Source organism: Eucalyptus grandis, chromosome 6, assembly GCF_016545825.1.
Source record: "Eucalyptus grandis isolate ANBG69807.140 chromosome 6, ASM1654582v1, whole genome shotgun sequence".
Taxonomy (NCBI): Eukaryota; Viridiplantae; Streptophyta; class Magnoliopsida; order Myrtales; family Myrtaceae; genus Eucalyptus; species Eucalyptus grandis.
In genome coordinates this window covers 41846146-41866083 of record NC_052617.1, presented here as the reverse complement: position 1 = coordinate 41866083, position 19938 = coordinate 41846146, and the positions used below count along the sequence as shown (strand labels likewise).

At 40.6% G+C, this 19938-nt stretch overlaps 3 protein-coding genes across 5 annotated transcripts; 1 reads left to right on the top strand and 2 right to left on the bottom strand.

The window, feature by feature from the left end:
- Positions 1-2746: 2746 nt before the first annotated feature.
- On the top strand, positions 2747-10693 carry LOC104449875. Of its 3 annotated transcripts, XM_039315275.1 has the most exons (16): positions 2750-3653; positions 3936-4068; positions 4998-5388; positions 5484-5661; positions 5743-5882; positions 5961-7173; positions 7274-7374; positions 7571-7715; positions 8062-8130; positions 8362-8407; positions 8529-8791; positions 8870-8949; positions 9087-9222; positions 9515-9701; positions 9812-9894; positions 10266-10693. In XM_039315275.1, the coding sequence occupies exons 3-16, from the start codon at positions 5069-5071 to the stop codon at positions 10398-10400; spliced, it is 3096 nt and encodes a 1031-aa protein (XP_039171209.1). In that variant the 5' UTR covers positions 2750-3653; positions 3936-4068; positions 4998-5068; the 3' UTR covers positions 10401-10693. The 3 variants fall into 3 exon arrangements, with proteins under 3 accessions (XP_039171210.1, XP_010062468.2, XP_039171209.1); XM_010064166.3 differs by lacking the exon at positions 3936-4068 and having other exon boundaries at positions 2749-3653; XM_039315276.1 differs by lacking the exons at positions 3936-4068; positions 7274-7374; positions 7571-7715 and having other exon boundaries at positions 2747-3653.
- Positions 10694-12789: 2096 nt separating this feature from the next.
- Positions 12790-13927, bottom strand: LOC104449874 (60S ribosomal protein L37-3). Its single transcript, XM_010064165.3, has 4 exons — positions 13826-13927; positions 13574-13709; positions 13369-13470; positions 12790-13241 (listed from the first exon to the last, which is right to left on the bottom strand). Exons 1-4 carry the CDS (start codon positions 13826-13828, stop codon positions 13195-13197), a joined length of 288 nt encoding a protein of 95 aa, XP_010062467.1. The 5' UTR covers positions 13829-13927; the 3' UTR covers positions 12790-13194.
- Positions 13928-15783: 1856 nt separating this feature from the next.
- LOC104452022 (putative Peroxidase 48) lies at positions 15784-17857 on the bottom strand. Its single transcript, XM_010066560.3, has 4 exons — positions 17492-17857; positions 16886-17074; positions 16600-16765; positions 15784-16448 (listed from the first exon to the last, which is right to left on the bottom strand). The coding sequence occupies exons 1-4, from the start codon at positions 17855-17857 to the stop codon at positions 15970-15972; spliced, it is 1200 nt and encodes a 399-aa protein (XP_010064862.3). The 3' UTR covers positions 15784-15969.
- Between the last annotated feature and the right edge of the window lie 2081 nt (positions 17858-19938).

Here is a 19938-nt window from a genome sequence, read left to right as displayed (position 1 = left end):
GAGTTAGAAGTCTTGAGTTTAAATCTTTTCAGGTCCAATTTGCCTTCTCAATTAAATTTCGATGCTAAAGACCAAACTAGGCATGAAGATGAGTGTTGGAATGTTCATGCGATCATCTAATAGCTTAAACTTTTTAGAACGATTGATAGAGAGAAAGAAGAGAGAGAGAGAGAGAGAGAGAGAGTGGTTGGGAGTTGAGGGCGGATATGGCGACAATGATGATGGCGGGGAGTAGCAAATACAAACGTTGACAATCATAAGAATGAGTGGCAAGGGCCAATTACAAATGAAGGAAGATGAAGAAAAGTAGAAAAAGAAAGGATAAATGACACAAGTGGTCTTGAACTTTGATTTAGTGTGTAATGTTGTATTTGAATTTTTAATTTCTTCAATATAAATCATGAACCTTGGCTTGATGTACAACGTCGACTTTAAATTTTTGATTTGCACAATATGATCTTTGAACTTTTAAACATTTTCATATATCATATAGATTATATTGAATATTTACCAATAGTTTAATTATTATAAATTTAGGAACGATATTATAAATTGAACTAAAATTCATGGACTCCATTGGCTTGATTAGAAAATAATGGTGAAATTCACCATATATACAAATAAAAAATTTAGGGAGGACATTACATGTTAGATTAGAGTTTAGAATTATACGTGTTACCATCCTAGAAAGAAAAATGAAAATAAAACAAAGAAAGTTTGTTGATCTTAGAGCGGAAAGAGACTAATTATGTGGCGGTCCGCCTTGTCCAACAATCGTTGATTTAGCACTGCACGCCAGAAAAGAAAAACGTGTCGTGTCGGTTAATGTAATGGAAAAAGAGTGCTCACGTGGAGCCATTTCATTGAAATTAGATACTTGATTAAAAATAAAAATTTAGGAAAATTTCATACCACTCCCTGGAAATTTCACCATTGCGATCTCCTTACGCATGTGGAGTGGCCCATATCGGCTTCCCATGCGTTGGAAGATAGCAGTCCCCAAAAACAAATTCCACTGATTTTATTTTTCTTCAGACAATCAAGTGTGAAAATTATAGGGGAAAAAAGTACATGTCGCAAAAAAAAAAAAAGAAAATACAAAGAAAGAAAATGATGAGGAGAGCATTTGGTAACCTCTTTGTCCTAAGAAATAATTTCTATTTAGAAATAATTTTTTCTATTTTTATTTTCTGAAATAAAGAAGTAGATTTTTTTATTATAAATCTATTCTCTAATCATTATTTTATTTTGAAAATAGAAAAAATGGTTAATATTATCAAGTGAATTTTTAATTTTTTCTATTTCGGGAAAAACAAAATGATTATCAGGTCGAAGTAGCAACATATCTTCCTCCAAGCTCTATCAATGGCGGCCACCCCAATCGGTCGGGTTTTTAAGAGCAGGGCCACGTGGCTTACGTACAGTGCACATCGTCTAGCAGTAGCTCAAACGCTCGATCATCCTCGTCGCCATCATCATCACCGTAAAGCACACCTGAGTACCTATCTGTCTCCTAAATCCAATAAAAAAAAAAAAGAAAGTTATAGTGTACTAAATTCTGCCTCTTATTTTCTATTTTTGTTTGCTTTTCTTCTTCTATTTTTTTTTTTTTTTCATTAGTTTAAACCTGGTTTAAGAGCCGAATTACTTGCGCCCTTATCAATGGAATGATTTTACAATGCATTAATGAATAATGTGAAATTTTGTGAAATCATTATTAATTATTCTGAAAATATTTTTGCAATTAATATTTTAGTAATGCTATTTTCTGAACTATGCCACCTAACACAGATGAAATTATATATCATTAATTACATTTTGAGCGATGTTAGAGATTACAATACTTATTTAGAAAAATGAAAATATTGAATGAGGAACCCTTAAAAAAGAAGCAAAGTTATTGAGCATGATAGAGACAGGAATGCTTCATTCATGTGAGGCTTTTAGGCATGCCTCGATGTGCACTCTAAGCGCAATGCTGCACAGAAGGATTTGCAAAAGCATCTAATGAAACAGAGCTCGATTCGTTCTTAAGTCACAAGTTCAATCGTTGAAGTGGGGTAACTCTACATGAGGAGGTTAATTTCGGTGGCACTTGCTTATGGTAGCCGAGCATGGTGTTTTGATGATGTTCTCATTTTGCAATGATGATGGCTAAGTTTGTAGTGGCACCGATGCTCGACATAATTGAGTTAATAGCGGTCACGATGACAGTTGAGTATAAAAAGAAAAATTACAATATCGAGAAACATATTTGTTGACATCACATCATCAATAACTTTTTATTGAAATATCAAGTCTACACAATTAACAAGAGTTTGACATTGAGCTTAAAAATTTGGTAAATGATAAAAATAGTCATTGAACTTTGATTTGATATGAAAATTAATAGTTGAATTTAAACCTCGATGTGCAATGTCGTCTATGAATTTTTATTAACTAATACATGGATTAAATTGGATATTTACTAAAAAGCTAAGAATCATACCGTATAAATTAATTGAATATTGAGTTAAAATTTAAGAATTATATTCAAAATTAAAAATTTAAGAATCGCATTGCACATTAAAAAAAGTTGTGTAGATTTAAGGATTTTGACTCCCATTAGGGCATTTTGTAGCCCGAGACGCTGTCTTTCCCCCGCCCCCGCGGCGGGGAAAGGACTGTTATATCCATCCAGCAAAATGCGAAGGAATGTGAGAAAAACAAAGGGTCCGGTTGAATAATGTCCAGCCGGTCGCTCTGAAAAAAGGGAAGAGAAAATAAAAGAAAGAGGATCGAAGAGAAAACCGAAACGCAGCCACGCCCAGAAAAGTGTCCTCTTCTCCCAAGAGAAAGGGGCTCCCCCAGTGTGCGAGCGAGCGAGAGAGAATTTTTTATACTCTTCCGTCAATCAATCTCATGCGTTTCGCTCTCCAGCTCTTGACCTAACAGTCTCTCCCCCTCCCCTCCCCTTCAACCGCCTCGTCGTCCTCGTCCTCGTCGTCGTCGTCGCCGCCTTCCTCCTCCTCATCTCGCGACTTCCTTCCTTCGCCTCGGCCTTCCATTGTTAGAAGCTTCTGCTGCCGAGCGTCCCTTCTTCGTTCCTCCGGCCGCGCATTGCGCGATCCTGCTCGGGAATTCGTCGCTTCTCCGAGCTGTTTTCGGGAGGGGGTTCGGGATGGGAGCTCTCTTGCGGCGATCGGCGGTGGAAATGAGCATCGAGACGGCGGGCCTCGACTCCTGAGTTTTTTTGTTGTTTCGATTCGGGCGTCGGATTTCTCTGGGAACCGTGTCGGCTGATGAGCGTCGCGGGGTGGAGTTGATTGCGGATCGGCGCCTCGATCGCGCGCGGGCTCGCGTCGCTGGTTCAGGCCTCCGCATTGCGCGGTCCTGCTCGTGAATTGCTCGGTTCCTCAGCCGTTCGAGGCCTTTCGCATGGGTTTCGTTATGATTGGTCGTCGAAATGAGCCGGAGGCGGTTCTGTTTTGAGGCGTTTATTGATTCCGTTCGGGATTTGGCGCGGCGTCTGTTGATGAGGTTTGTGGCGTCGAGGTGATTGGGCAGAATGAGTTCGTCGAGGCAGGTGACGGCGAGAGACCTGGCTGAGGAAGCCAAGAAGCGGATTGTTTTTCTGGCAATATGCGTCATTGGGCTGTCATACCTCATGTCCTGTAAGCCTTGCGCGTTGTTATTATGAAATTCGATCGATTTGTTTCTACGTCTTTGTTGATTCATTCCCTTTTTCAATCAATTTTGGCTGTGCGTATGCATTATGAGTTGCAATATTTGAAAATTTTGTGGCTCGATTTGCTAAAACACCTCCTCTACTGGAATTGCAACTTTCCATTGGTGGGTGGCTGTACTCTCTTATATATGTTTCATTCGTCTACTTTTGTGTTTCCGTATAGTAACCGTCTCCTGGCTACTTTTAATCATGAAAAACTGTTATGCAGTGTGAATCTTGCATGATATAAAATTTGATTGGGGGAAAGGACAGAACACGGTGTTCTGGATTGGTTCAGGGATGCATCATCAGATGTCTCAATGAATGGATGAATCAATGATTTGATTCTGTACTCTAACTGTGTAAGTGTGAGCTGGTATCCAATTTTAGCCAGAATAGAAATGTAGGTCTGAAGGGAAGGAGGAGTAATAATTTTTAAATCGGCATGATAATGGAGTTGTAGGAAATAATATTTATCGAAAGCTTCTTTGCATCGAGTAAATTTTCCAGGTTGTTGATGCTGACTTATGCTGTTCTACTCTGTCGTAGTTCCATCTTGATCATCTGTAATGATCTTTGAAATAAAACCCCAGCTATTAATTTGCTCTATTTTGGTGGATAATTCGCTGGCATTGTCAATCATACGAAAGAGTGAGATTGAAACTCTTTTTCACTCTGGCGATGGGAATAAAGAGGGCAACGATTCTTTTTTTTTGGCCAGAAATGCGTCAGACTTAATCTTTAGTGCTTTAGAGTTCGGAGTACAACCTCTCAACGGAGATCAAAACTAATATTCTTGTCTAATAAAGTTGTCAATGAAAGAGGTGGATGAGTAATTCACCCTCGAGGACTTAGACCCTTCCTAACTTGTTTAGCTACCCAATTAGCATAGTAATTAAGAGAGCAAAGACTTGGCACTATCTTGGGCCTCAACCAATAACATTAAAAAGAAAGATAAGCTTAAGTAACTTTTACAGTTAGCAAATATCTTGCTAGAATTATCTTTTCCTACATATCTTCATTTCCGCCCATTTCAACAAAGATAGCATTTCTGTCCTTGTTGCCGTTGGTGCATCAAAGTTTGAAACCTAATGGAGCTTTGTGGAGTATTGGAATATTCAGGTCTTGCGATTTTGTGCGACACTTTGATGTGTTCTCATAATTTGAAAATTTGTTAAACTGAAGGTATTGTAGAAAATTTATGTCCTGTGTTTCTTTCTGCTATTATTTGCTATTTGCTGAATCTCCATGCTTATGATGGGACATTCACTGATCTTATCTCTGTTTCCAGTGACAAGCTCTTCTGTGTGGGTTAACTTACCTGCTGCTGCAACGTTGGTCATTGCCCTTCGCTATTTTTCGATGGATTTTGATATGCGAAGGAAAGCTGCAGTATATAACAGCAAAAACCCTGCAAGCACCAATGCATCTCTGAAGAAACCTGTTCAAACCCCTAAATTTACAAAGTCAAACTGGAGAAGAAAAGTGGATTCTCCTGTAGTTGAAGATGCAATGGACTGCTTTACCAGGCATCTAGTATCCGAGTGGGTCGCAGATCTTTGGTACTCTCGTTTAACACCTGATAGAGAAGGTCCAGAGGAATTGGTGCGCATCATCAATGATGTTCTTGCAGAATTTTCAGATCGCGTGAGGAGCATTAACCTAATCGACCTTCTTACAAGGTATTCTCATCATGATATTCTTCATCTTTTTTCTATATGATTATTGTTTTCAAAAATCTGGTTTTTGAGGTCATTGACCTTATTAACTGATGCAGGGACATTGTTGTTCTCATCTGCACACATTTGGAGATCTTTCGGATGACACGAGCAAAGATTGAAAAGCAACAGTTTGAACATCTCACTGTTCAGCAACTAGATGGTGAACTAAGACGTATCTTGGCTTCTGAAAATAAATTGCACCCAGCATTATTTTCCATTGAAGCTGAGCATAAGGTTGCTTTCTTGTTATCTCTTCTACATAGACGTTCTTATGTTCCTTGCTATTCTTATGCCCTTTTTTTTTACATGGCACAGGTTTTACAACATCTAATGGATGGACTTATCTCTTTTACCTTCAAGCCTGAAGATCTGCAATGCTCATTTTTCAGATGCATTGTCAGGGAGCTTCTTGCGTGTGCAGTGATGAGACCAGTCCTGAACTTAGCTAACCCAAGGCAACTATCTCTTAGCTTTCATTTATATACGGCCCCTAATTTCGTCTGTTATTCATTTTCTATGGAAATTCTTTGTAGGTTTATCAATGAAAGGATCGAGTCTTTTGTCATTTCTAAAACCAAGGCTAATAAAGGTGCAATTGCAGCTCATGAGGCATCGCCATCTAAAAATGGGACAAGGGTCTCATCTGATCATTTCTCCAGATTCTTAGATCCTACAGTAACTGGTGTTGAGCTTGTCCAGTTAAAAACAAGTCCAACCAAAAATGCTTCTAGCACACATAATGCAAAAGACATCAATGGAACATTTCTTTCCAAAGATCCATTGCTTTCTAGGGACACGCAATGCTCCCGTTCATGGAATTCTTTGCCTGCAGAGTCCCAAAATGGTGATGATAAAGGTATTTTGCGACACCGCTCTGGAGGTGAGTGGGGAGAAATGCTGGATGTGATGTCTCGTAGAAAAGCTCAAGCCCTTGCTCCTGAACATTTTGAAAACATGTGGGCCAAAGGGAGAAACTACAGAAAGAAGGAGGGAGAAAATCGGTTGATCGAACAGGTTCCACAGCAGTCTTCAGTGAATAAGGCCGTTGTCAGTGATCATTCTAGATCTGTGTCCAAACCCAAAGGAAAGGGTCAAATGGTAAACAACAATCTCCCTGGAGGTGGCACCTCTTCTGCTGTAGAGAGTCCCTCCATCCAACCAAGCAAGAACTTATCAGGTCACTCACTGATGTCTGTAACTGAAGAAGATGATGACCAGAGTCTCATGCGTTTGGAGGAGGCTGAATCAGGGAGCAGTTCATATACTTCTGACGATGAAGAAGCTGAGACAATTACTGGTCTTGACTCTCCTGGAACTAAAGTTTGGGATGGCAAGAGTAAGAGAAATGTTGGAGTTAATCCCATCCATCATCCGCTGGAAACTTTTGAAGGCAGTAGCAGAAGGAAGACTAGCAAAGGACATCCTCGCTATCAAAGATTTTCTGGTACCCGTTCAGGCAGGAAAAGGTCTAGAGTAACTAGCACAAAGGTGCCTGTTTGGCAGGAAATTGAGAGAACAAGTTTCTTATCTGGAGATGGACAGGACATACTTAATACTTCAAAAGGCTATGAGACTGACGACGCCTCTAGTGATGACTCTGAGAATGAAATTTTGGGTAGAGCCAACAGTGGCGCAGCTGCTTCTTCCTCTGCACCCGCAGTATCCCTGCCAGAATGTCGTACTTCGAATACTACCACTGTGCCAAATTCCTTGGTTGTGGATTCTTTTCTGAAGTTAAGATGTGAGGTACTAATTAAGTCTGGTTGTGTATCTTGGCATGCTGTGGTTTTGTTTTCTCCATATTTTTAAGTATAGGAAAGGCATGTAAGCACATGTTTCATTGTAGGTACTGGGTGCGAATATTGTGAAAAGTGGCTCTAAAACCTTCGCTGTATATTCCATATCTGTCACAGATGTAAATAACAATAGCTGGTCAATCAAAAGAAGGTACTAATAATTTCGCCCTGAACTTTCTGTTAATTTTTGTGAACTCATTATCTTCTTAAATAAAAAAGAACTCATTATCTTATGCCTATGCTACCCTCAACTTGATTATCTCTATGTAGCATCATTTTCTGATCTAATTTGTCAATTTATGCTTGTTCTGGTGTCTCTATCTATATTTGACTGACGTTTGCCATAGGTTTCGGCATTTTGAGGAGTTGCATCGTCGTCTTAAAGAGTTTCCAGAATATAATCTTCATTTGCCACCTAAGCATTTTCTCTCGACCGGCTTGGACATATTTGTGATTCAAGAAAGATGTAAATTGCTCGATAAATATTTAAAGGTCAAAATTCTTTCTCCCCAGCTTTCATTTGCTTTTAAGCTACAATGGTAGAAGTGGCTGGTATCTGGAATTTGAATGAAGTGCTTCATCTATAGGTTGTCTGTTGTCTTATTCTATTTTATATTATTTCATCAGAATTTTGGTTTTTGATCTTTCTCAATGATGATCTCAGCAACTAATTGTTGGTACATGGTTGAAGCTTTATGCTATTTTAAGTGTTCTATTCTGAACCTTCTATCAAATCCGTTATCCTTTGTGATTAAATGACTTGAGCTTTGTTGTTAGTTGTATACAGTAGTACTTGCAGTCATTCAGTATCTTACATAAATATGTTTATGTTGTTCAGAAGCTCATGCAGCTTCCAACAATTTCGGGCTCGATTGAAGTTTGGGACTTTCTAAGTATTGATTCTCAGGTCTGATCATCATTTCCATGCACTACTTTTACTTCATAACCCTTTCCTAGGGCTCTTCAGCCTTTTTTGGGGTGTTTCATGCTTCTCTCTCTCTCGCTGTCTCTGTGGGGTTTAGGGGGTGGGGGTCAGAACTTAGAATGGTGAATTGATTCCTTTCCTCTTTTTTCCTTTCTGTTTCCGTCCTCTCTATTTGATTAAAAAACTAAATAGATAAATATTTTTTTGATGCAGACATATTACTTCTCAAGTTCTTTTTCCATCATTGAAACTCTATCAGGTGTATTTCTCTCTTCTTTTCCTTTTCATTTCTGCTAACTGGTTGTGCTTTTGTGACGATTTTCTTTTTCTCCTGCATTTTGATCAACTCTGCACTATCCATCTGGTGCTTGACTTTCTAGTTGACCTAGAGGATAAGCCCTCTCAAAAGAGCAGAAGGGTTTCAAGTTTTCTTGGGCCGACCATCAATCCCTTGTCATCCAGAAGAGATAATACAGTTCCCGATAACAAGGAGACACCATTGCAGATGAAGCATGATCCTGCGGTGGATCGTTCCAGGTTGAATGCGCAAGATAAAACTGCCAATAGTGGGGGGAGTGATGCCATTGAAGAGAGATCTGAGGCACTTCTTGATGCTGCCACTGACCCAACCCTTCCTTCAGAGGTACTGACTAAAGCCATGCTCCTTTTCAAGATGATAGATTGCGGTTTGATATAATCCCCCACATTCTCATTCTTGTAGTGGGTCCCTCCGAATCTCAGTGTCCCATTGTTAGATTTGGTCGATGTCATTTTCCAACTCCAAGATGGTGGATGGATACGGTACTTTCCAGTTGCTTGATTGTTTTCCTTTGTGAAATCTTCCACCCCCCCCAAAAAAAAAAAAACAAAAAAAAAAAAAAAAATGAAAAACCCCATCATTCATCGGAGCTAAATGTTGATGTTAAACTATATCACAGGAGGAAGGCATTTTGGGTGGCCAAACAGATCTTGCAACTAGGAATGGGTGATGCCTTTGATGACTGGTTGATAGAGAAAATTCAGCTTCTTCGGAAGGGAGCTGTCGTTGCTTCCGGAATCAAACGTCTCGAGCAGGTAGTTGAACTACCACGTGTTTTTTGAGAATCTGGGAAAAGGTGTTGCCTTTCTTGTGCGAAGCTAAACTATTGATGTTGAAGAAGTCCTTCTGATTCTTCCATGGACTACTTGGATTATAGAATAATCAACTGTGAGCGATAGACAGAATGCTAAACCTTTTACGAGTGATGGGCAATATCTTGATGTGTTTTAACTCAGTGTTGCTTGAATTAGCTTCATGAATCATGCACTCAGCTGCTTAAATGAATGTGGCATTGACTCATTCCAAGTTGCTGTATGATTGAAACAGATTCTTTGGCCTGATGGAATTTTTATAACCAAGCATCCAAAGCGACGACGTGCTCCAGCTGTCAGTCCATCGCAAAGTTCACCACGTGCCCAGCAGTCCCCTGAAATGTCTTCACCTAGACAGAGTGATGAGCAGCAGCAACTGGAAGCAGAACAACGCGCAAAGTTCGTATATGAGATAATGATTGGTAAAAAGCCTTGACATTTTTGTACAGAGTCTGAGTTGATCCATATGATGTTATACAGTATACAGCCGCCTGATGTTTCGGACCATAAGCAAACTTTTATGGTAATGCAGATAAAGCACCAGCCACTATTGTCAGTCTTGTTGGTCGTAAGGAGTATGAACAGTGTGCGAAGGATCTCTATTTCTTTCTTCAGGTAACCGTATTGCAAATTTCTGATCATTGTAGTAGTAGTTCAGTATTCAGTATTCAGTATCCTTACTATTTAAACAAGCTTGCATTGTCATTGAATGTGCTTCCATCTAAAATGGTTGGCTCGTCAATTTTAGGCATTCTTGTGGACTTTCTTCTCCTTTATTTTGCGGTCATATTTTTTAGGAGGGACACGTCTCATTATTTTATGAAGTATCTGATGAGTCCCCCCAAAAAAGAAAACTCAACTATCATGCATGAACATAAAAGCAGATGTGGCATAATCGAAAGAGTCGCATGCATCGGCATGCTTTTTTAAGATACAAGTTCTTGGCAGATATTGCAATGAGACTTAACTCTGGTATGTGTGTGCAGTCATCCGTGAGTCTGAAAATGTTGGCTTTCGACCTCCTCGAGTTGCTCCTCTTATCAGCATTTCCGGAGCTTGATTCAGTCTTTAAGCAGCTATATGACGAGAAACATAAATTTGGTGAATGCAGAGAAAATTAGGAGAAATTTATGCACAAGGTTAGTTATGGGATTGAGTAAAGATTTGGCTTCTTACGCTGTTATACTCTCACCTTTCTAGTCTTCTAAGTTCATTTCAAATATCATTTACACCAGAGTTTTTTCTTTTCCCACTCGACCATGTGAGTGAAGTGTATACCTTGCAAAGGTCTGAATTTTTGTTTCTAGTTTCTTACTTGTCATCATGAGGGAAATCAGTCTCCTGTAAATTACGATGTTACTTCAACATGTACAGTATTATAAATGTAAAGCTTCTTGTTTTCCCTTCCTTGAAACTTTCTTTAGTTGAAGTGGGGTCATGGCAGTATGGCTCGATTGAGCCCTTTTTTATTGACGTCTCTATTGAAAATCTCGGGACACGAGTCTTGCTCTCTCTACTGGGATGAGGCTCTGAATGACTGCAATGAAATGTTGCATGAGTGATGGGAATTCAGCATTGCGACTGGTCCTTAAAAAAGTCCTCGCTGCGACAGTTTGTGGTTATACAGGATTCCTTAAATCATCCAAACCGTTGGAATTTTCGTGTAAGAGAATGAAGGATTTGAGAACACGAGTAATTTCGACTTTAAACGCTAAAAGAGATGGCTTTACCAAATCTAACCCGCCAATGTAGATGCTGAAAGCACTCAAGTGGCCTGAGCTCTGTGAAGTGATTCATTCCCATGTACGCCATAACCCCGTTGAGAGTGTGCTTGGCAAATTACTGAATAGTAAATGATTTTATTATTTTGTTCTGAGGAATATATTTCAAATAGAAACTTATTTGAAAAATTTTGTGTTCTTGATAACAAATTTGTTCTCGAAAATAGATCGTAACAAAATCAAGAAGTAAAAAAAATTAAAAAAATTACTTCTTTATTTTTGGAAACAATTTCAAAATTAAGTCCATTCAAATCTCTTTTTTTCTCTCCCCCTCTTTTCTTCTTATTCTTTTTCCTTTTCTCTTCTTCCACCGCCGCCACCATCACCGTCCACCACCATTGGTTGCCCACAATTGGTTAGATGAGGTCTGACGAGCTCGCCTAGCTTGTAGCCAAGGTTCAGCTAAGCTTGCCTAGCTACCAACGGGGCTCAATCTCGTCGAGCCACTATGAGGTTGGCATCGCTGGACAAGGTGAGGCAGGGCGAGCTCAATCGAGTCAAATTTGGGCTAGACTCCTAGCCTAGCCAAGTCCAAGGCTTGACTGAGCCTCGCCCAACTGCCGGTAGGCTTGACCAATGAGGCATGGCCTCGTCGGGGGGCCAATGACATTCCAATGAGGTCATTGACCCTTGTTTGGCCAGTCGCTGAAACATTCCAATGAGGTCATTGACCCTTGTTTGGCCAGTCGCTGAACATCCCGAGACCGACAATCGGCCAAAGCAAGAAAAAGCTAAAAAAAGGAGACATAAATGAAAAAAAGAATTTTTAAAAAAAAAGTAAAAATTATTTAAAAAAAAAATAAAATAAATGATTTGAATTAAAAAATTTAAGGACGGTGCTAAACACAACATTATTCCGAAAATAGAAATTTTGGACAGTTATGAAATGCCTTCAAATTAATTTTTCTCTAGAATAGAATAAAAAAATCATTTCTAATAAAAAATTATTCCCAAGAATATAATAATTATCAAATACACCCAAAGAAAAACAGACCTGTCGCATACATAATGTCCGGTTGTGTTGCAGTGAACTAATTAGACAGTCAATACAACTTCTGTAAATTTACGGCTTCACTGGTCTTAGAGAACAAAGTACCAAAGGCACAGAAACTTGTTCGTAACCAAATTTATTTTGTCACGCTCAGTAATTGGAGCTATGTTGGTTTGCTAAGGAGGAAGGTTTGGCACCTTCTTTACCATCAACCTTGTAGGACTAAATCTAGAAGGATGATAATCAGCTAGAAAACCGACGATGATGCAATTGCAATCATAATGACCCAAGTCCAAACAACACCAAAAACCTCAAACCCTTATCGGATATTGGGTCACTCTCATGCTACCGTCTCACGAATCACTAAGCTACAAGTGCAAAGGAGCTGCTCTGCTCAACAATTATCAACTCCCAATCTCATGGAAACATAAGTAGTTTCGATGGCAAAGTGGAGACGTCTCAACATACAAAACAAGCCTGTAGGAACCGTGAGAATCGAGATTTTAGAGCGATTACATCAAAGTTCGAATCTCACTCTCACTCAACAAGAATAGAGTCCATGTCAATGGATCAGCGGGTAGAAGATCTATGGCAACATAGCTAGACAGTTTGATCATGTGGGATCAATTCATAAATATAGAAGCCAGCTGCCGAACTTTCTTAATCATACAAGGTAGATATTTAATGAAGGTGCAACATCTCCTCCTTTAAGAAGGCATCATAGCTCCAACCACACTGTGACTCAATAAAACATGTAATTTCACACTCCTTCACCTCAACCAAACGGTTCCACCATCACAAACAAGTAATTTTGCTTCCCCATTGAAGCCATGTCAACTGCAGATGTAACTGGGACAGCAAGCAACAACAATAACAAGATGAACCACTCACACTTACGCAGAAAATAAGAGATGTTCATACCGGCACAGCCGTCTGGGGACATGAAGTGATAGAAAATTTCTGTAAGTTTCCCATCCTCAGACTCAAATCCAACTACAGCAGGAACAACTAAAAACATAACCTCAACAATTTATCGGCAAAGCGATTTTGTTCTCAAAATTTTAACTTGTCCAAATGCGAATAGCAACTTAAATCTATGGCTGAGGTACCCAAATTTCGCCCGAACGACGATCACCCGACACCTCAAGCAGAAGCTGCAGCTGCCTGCTTCCTCGGCGCAGCTTGAGTACCTAGGGAATTCAAACCACGAAGCATCTTGTCGAATTAGCTAAAGCATTTACACAGGTAGAAAATGAAAATGAAACGGAAACGAGTTATTGTCCATTGAATCGGCAGACTTTGAAAACTCCCCATTACCTTCTCTGAATCCGCTCTTGAACCTGCGAGGCAGGTGGCGGAGGTACTTCATCCTCCCGGTCCCGGTGGTCTTCCTCCGGATCGCCTTCACACTCCAGTTATCTGAGCACGCATCAAGCCCAAGCTCAAACGAAAATCCACAGGAACTTGAACAACGCCAAGAAACGACCCGAACAAAACATGAGAGAGAGAGAGTGGGGCTTACACTTCCTCTTGCGGGCGGACGGGAAGCCGCAGGCACCGCAACGGCTCTTCTGGAGGTGGAAGCTGCGGCGGCCGCACCGCACGCACAGCGTGTGCGTCTTGTTCCTCCTCTTACCGAAGCTTCCCGTTCCCTTACCCTGCAATTAAGCGTTTTTCGCAACGCGCATCGGGACCATGTGAGCACGGAATTTCACGCAGATTGAACAGAAGAAAACAACCATTTCAGAGGGAGGCAGAGAGATTGGAGTTTCACCATTGAAGCAGGCGGAGAAGAAACCCTAGCTGCAGAGAAGAAGAAGAGGAGCGGCTGAAGGTGGGGAATTTATACGAGGGAAAGAAAATCAAAGGGGTTTAGGTTTGGGCTTGGGCTCGAGGCCCATGATTTACGCATCCACTAAGCGACTTGTTAAGGTCTTACGGGCTTCGGCCCATAATGGTTGGGCCCTTTTGCCATCCTATTTGTCATGCTTAATTTTGGATATGATTGTTTCGCGGAATATTAACAATTTTTGAAATATACTTTCCTAAAACATTTATCCTTCGTGAAATAAATAATGCTTTGTTTGTTTCGTGAAAAAAGTGACATTTCTTGAAAAATTTTTCTAGAAAGCCATTTTAAAAAAAAAAATAATATTTTTTGATGTTTAACTAAAAACCTAAAAATAAACTAAAACATATTTTCCATCTATTGATAAAGAAAATTTAATTTGATTATCTCAAGCACAGGCATGGAGTCTCAAACCTAGTCTGAATGGACTCGAGCTTGAGCATCGAGGTTCGGGCATGGGCATGTGGTCTTGAGGCCAGCCTCAATGGACTTAAGCGCGAGTGCTATGGACCTAGGCATAAGCATGGGGTTCCCGACCCCAAGCATGAAGAACCCAATCCTAGGAGCCAAGGTCTATGCTTGGCTCTTGAGCCTAACTTCTATGGACCCAAGCGTGATGCCAGGGATTCAAGCATGAGCACTCACGTCTTGGGGCAAAGGACAAAAGCCAGGAGGAGCATTGTATGGTAGTGTGCGTGACAGTACAAGCAGGGAGACGGAAAGCGAGGCAAAGGACAAAGAAGCTCGTTGGACTTGCAGTGCCTCTGTTCCCTGGTTAACTTTTGCAAACTCGTGCTGTCACTCTCTCTTATCCGTATACGCAGATCACCATCTGCAGAAGAAGCAGAGATGAATCCAAACGGATTGGGGTCAGAAACTGTTCTCGCCAATGGTGACACCGAGGCGAGCGTCATCACAGTACAACAGCCACAAGAGCCACAAAATGCTAACGCTAGGAATTCTATCTGATAAACCCGTGATTCTTCTCCGACGGAAACGGGCTATTTTAACACAACCTGATGAGGGCGTGAACTTCTTCAATCTTAGATGAAGCAGAGAAATGGAGAAGAGCCCGATGCGACCCGACCATGCTGGGAGCTTCATGAGATTCGGGAACCACGGTCCCGGCAACAGGAGGTGGGAACGAGAAGGGAAGGTTGAGAAACCAGTTGCTTCGCATCCGGCGAAATCCGAAGGACATTCGAGCCCGGGAGATGAGGACGGAGGATTTCTGGTCTTGGCACAGAAGATGAAAGAGTTGGAGCTGATGGATTTGGGCGACGTGGAACATCTCCTGGACCTTGAGGAGGCTCTCCATTACTACTCCCACCTCACGAGCCCGGTGTTCCTGGACATTGTCCACAAGTTCTTCATGGAGATTTACTCCGAGTTCTCCACGGTGCGGGAGCCCATCAGGACGAACAACTCGAAGAGGAGATCCCGCTCCATGGAGTTCTAGATGGATCTATCTGTGATGGCTTCGTGTTTTTGTTCTTCCTGTGGTCGTCTGTACTCTCCTTGATGGATTTGCAGCCATCCCGACTGGATTTTTATTTTCCAATCCATTCTGTAACTACTTGAGTTTGGCAAATCTTGAATGAACATGAAGTTCTTACTTCCTACTGAGTTTGACTATGCTCTCTCGGACATTGCCATGTCATCCCTTGTTCTCTTAAATTAGCTCAAATCTAGACCTTTATCATCCTGAAAGTTTGGTACTAATCCATTGTCTTCAATTAAAAAAGCTTGCCACAATAGACGTCGATGCTAAGAACAGAAAAATTTTGTGGTGCATTATGTCCCAGCTCCGAAATCGGCCACGATAAGGCATACTTAGCCTGGCAAAGCCGAGAAGAGACCCTAGAACCATGACATCTCGGAGAATACAAGAGCTATTATTGGTACAATTGCAAGTGAAAAGACGTCTTCACTAGAGGATTCATTCGAGCACCTATATTCTGTCATTTACAATCTGCATTCCCGGCATCAGAAAGAGCAAAACTCAGGCACATTCAGTATGATGCAAGCTGGCAGTGCGGAAAAAGCACCATTCTTCCGTCTTCTCTTCCTCAAGCAGCCTTTGAACAACTGTGTCGAACCTGACCATTAGGAGCAGTTAGGACTTGGAGGTTCGACAGCTTCATCATGGTCTCAGCAAAATCTCTGCGAAACAAAGAGACATCTGAGGCGTATGCTCTGACCCAACTCCCCGTTTCTTCTCCCACCATGAGCTGTTGATCCGCATAGAGAACCCCTTTACCTTGCAGCAGCCTATGGTAGTAGAGAGTCCCGAAACCAGAACTCAGCCCCTCATAGTTCATCACTACACCGGGCTCTTCAGATGTCAAATTCGAGAAGTCAAACGAGCTTTTGGATGATGATGGAGCCGGAGACAGCGATGGAGACGCTGAGACACTCTTGCTGCATTTGGATCTCATTAGGTCGAGGAATCCAGCATCTAGAGATGGGTCAGGTTCGTTAGTCCCGGAAAAATTGTAGAGACGACTCTGGAACGATTTGCAGTGAATCACTCCGATGCTGTGAGCTCCTGAAACATATCAAATTTGAGTTAATCTAGTGCAACCGTTGATTGCATCCACATAAATGCTAGTTTCAGAAATTGGCCACTTCATAATAAGGAGTTACTAAGCTTGGAAACATTTATTACGCGAGCAAAAAAATCAAGATAAGCAAGATACCGAGCAGATTGACAATCTCTCTTTCATCGAATCCTCTTGATCCAAAAGATGCGATTGTGTCGGAGAGATCTCCATATGGTGAAGGAAGCTGATAAGTCGCTAGATCTGCGTATGAATGCGTGCTGTCTCTTCTGCCAGTGCTCAGGGGATAGAATGGACCTCCAGCCTGAAATTCCACAACTCAGTACGCAAAAATCTCAAATTTGGATTCGGTCAGAAAATTGAATGACGTTTTATCACATTTGTGGAGATGTGCACGTTGCAGTATCCTGGTGGAGAGAATTACCATGAGAAGGCCTTCTCTGGCCGCCAAAACAAGAATGTCCGCGCACGATACGACACTGGGGCAGACCTCTTCGATCTCGGCCTTGATGACGTCGATGACGTCAAAACCCTTCAGTGTCTCATTTGGAGGCGTATCTTTCTCTGCGTTCATCACTTCGGTCGAGTCCAACAAAACGGAAGCATCGCATCCCTGCGTCAGTTTCGTCTCGGCAGGAGATATTACAAATGTCAGATGGTCACGTCTAGGATCAAAGGAATGAATTGAAAAAGACCCAAAAATCAACAGGAAAACAATACGAAGATTCATGAAAAACACACCCAACAGGAGTGGAATTTCCAATGGCTGCAACTATACCCGAATCGCTAAGGAAACACAGCGATATAAACATGGAGCAAAACCCCACTATTGACTTCACAGTCAGTATCAAAAACACCAAATACGGGCAACAACATAAAGATAGACAATAGCATTACGAAAGAATTCTTCGAAACACAGTAATTAGAACTCGCGACCAGGAACATACTAAGATACTATAATCAAATTAACAAAGAAATTAGAAGCCCTAACCCCTTTCGGCAGACAATGACATATCAGAATGGCAATCACCTTGATGAAGCAGTCGTGAAAGACAAGCCGCAACAGAGCGGGAGCGACACCCGAATGAACACCGTAGATTTGCCGGACTGTCTCTCGGATGATCTTTTCGGCTTGTGGGCACGACTCGCGATAGTAATCGTACTCGAGCGACTCAGCTGAGTCACGCGTCGCCGAGTCAACTCCATTGAGGTAGCCGTCGTACGGTTGAGGCCATGACATCAACCGAGACGAGAGATTCCTAGTGAAGCGCGAGGGAGGCGGGAACCAGAGAACCGAGGGTGAGTTCTTCCTCATGGTATCGGCATTCGGGTTGGTGAGGGCAATGTAGATGCAGAGCAAGACCGTGAGGAGGCTCAGTTTCTTGATCCAGTCCATTTTTTTTCGTCTTCTTTCTTCGATTCTCTCTTTGAACCCTTTAAATGGAGGGTTGGTGGGGATTTTTCTGCTCTTCTTCTATCTCTTCTTGATTCTCTGTTATGCAGCTTCTTGATCGTGGGTCATGCAGAGAGAGAGAGAGAGAGAGAGAATTTGAGGACGTTGAATTTAGCGGGAAGGGAAGTGAGAAAAATGGCGTCCTTAACTGGAAGTTCGTTCTTGTCAAAAAAAAAAAAAACTGGAAGTTCGTTAAAAGTTGTTGTGTTGGATTTGAGGCGACAATTAAATTCTGATCTTCTATCTCATGGATTGAAATTCCAAAACTTCCCATCTCATGTACTCTCTTTAATCTAGCCTTTCCATAACTCAGTCAATTTTAAATGAACAGAAAATGCTTTTTCTTTTTATTCTGTTCTATGTGGCCATAATTATAAAGAAGAAGAAGAAAGAAATGTGAATTTCATTACTAAAACTTAATAAAAATAATGGAAAAAATCAAAATTATCAACCGCCAAAAATTTTAGGACGTAAAAACGTGGAAATAAAAGTTTTGGGGTTGAAGTACATTATCATAATTATACTGATGGAGATGGATGGTGTTTGGTGACAGATGCAGTACTCATCATTAGATCCTGCTTTAAGATCGTTCTCATCACGTGAATTGACCCTGCGCCTTTTTTCTTGAGCTTGCATTTTGTGCCTATCAACTTTTCTCTATTCCCTTTTTCATTTTTGATTAATTTGAATCTTCATTTTTCGTGGATAATATGGACATTGGCATGAAATCTGGATTTTTAAGGTAACATAAGTTCGAAAACTTTGGTTATCCAAATTAGGGCAAAAACTAGGATTGATCCACGATTGTGATCATATAAAATAATAACTAGAAGTGATTGAAGAATGATACATGTTAAATAGTCCAATTCAGGGTCCAATGACTAAAACTGTAAATGACATAAAGCTAAATGACTAAACTATATCCTTAGAAAATTCTAAAATTTAGGAATAAAGAATCACAAAGAACATCCCCTTGATCTCCTTAGTAAATGCACCTCTCTAACTGTCCTCGTTGGTAAAAATTGTCATTTTTAATGAATGTGTAACATCGAAAATCAATAAGGCCAGTTATTTATGTTGTCTTCGAATGCTCATGCCCACTCATCATCTCAAAATCTTATGCATCGGTGTATTGGTGCATTGTCCAATGAAAAATGAAATATATACGGGAAATATAGTCACTAAAGCTTGTTGTGCTTTATTTTTTCATATGAGATAATTACATAAATGATCTTTAAATTTTATTTACAATGGAGCCCTTAAATTTTTAATTTGTTCAATTTGATTATTAAAATTTAGTTCGATGTGTATTATGGTTCTTAAACTTTTAATAAATATTCAATTTAGTCATTGAATTATTATATCATTTGCTTCAATCTAGACCACATATTATCCAGTCCGTAGACCAAATTGAATACATATTCAAAAATTTCAAGAACTAAATTGAACAAGTTAGAAGTTCCAGAATTATACTACACATATTAAAAAAAGTTAAATTTTCCTTTATATTATGTGTCAGTTTTGCAAGATCTTTTAAATCTAGCCAGCTGATTAGGCCCGTGCTCAATCCCCACCCATTGACCATGCCCAACCACAACATCATCTATTTGCAGCATATACATTATCCATTTACTTTCTATCCAAACAAAGTCGAAATTCTCCAAAGAGCATGTTAAGAAAACACATTCGTTCCCAATCGCGGGGGAAAAGTGTACCGACCGCATTGCTTCCCTTCCTGCGAAGGAAAACAGAAGTAAATGAACTGAACGCATTGGGTAAGAAATTAGAAGCATCTTCTTGACTTTATAGATGTGCAAAGAACTCATGCCTTTGACAAGGCTATCTTTCCCGGCGCTAAAAGAGCACCTCCGTAAAGCTATCAAAGACTAGGCTTATACTTTTGACAAGATCCCGGATATTCCCGCTAATAGGAGTCTTCAATTGAGTTTGGGGCCTTCACCCTTCCTTATTTAATTGAGACCGCAGTTGTCTGTGTGTTCTTCGCTGCTTGTGTTCCCCTTGCT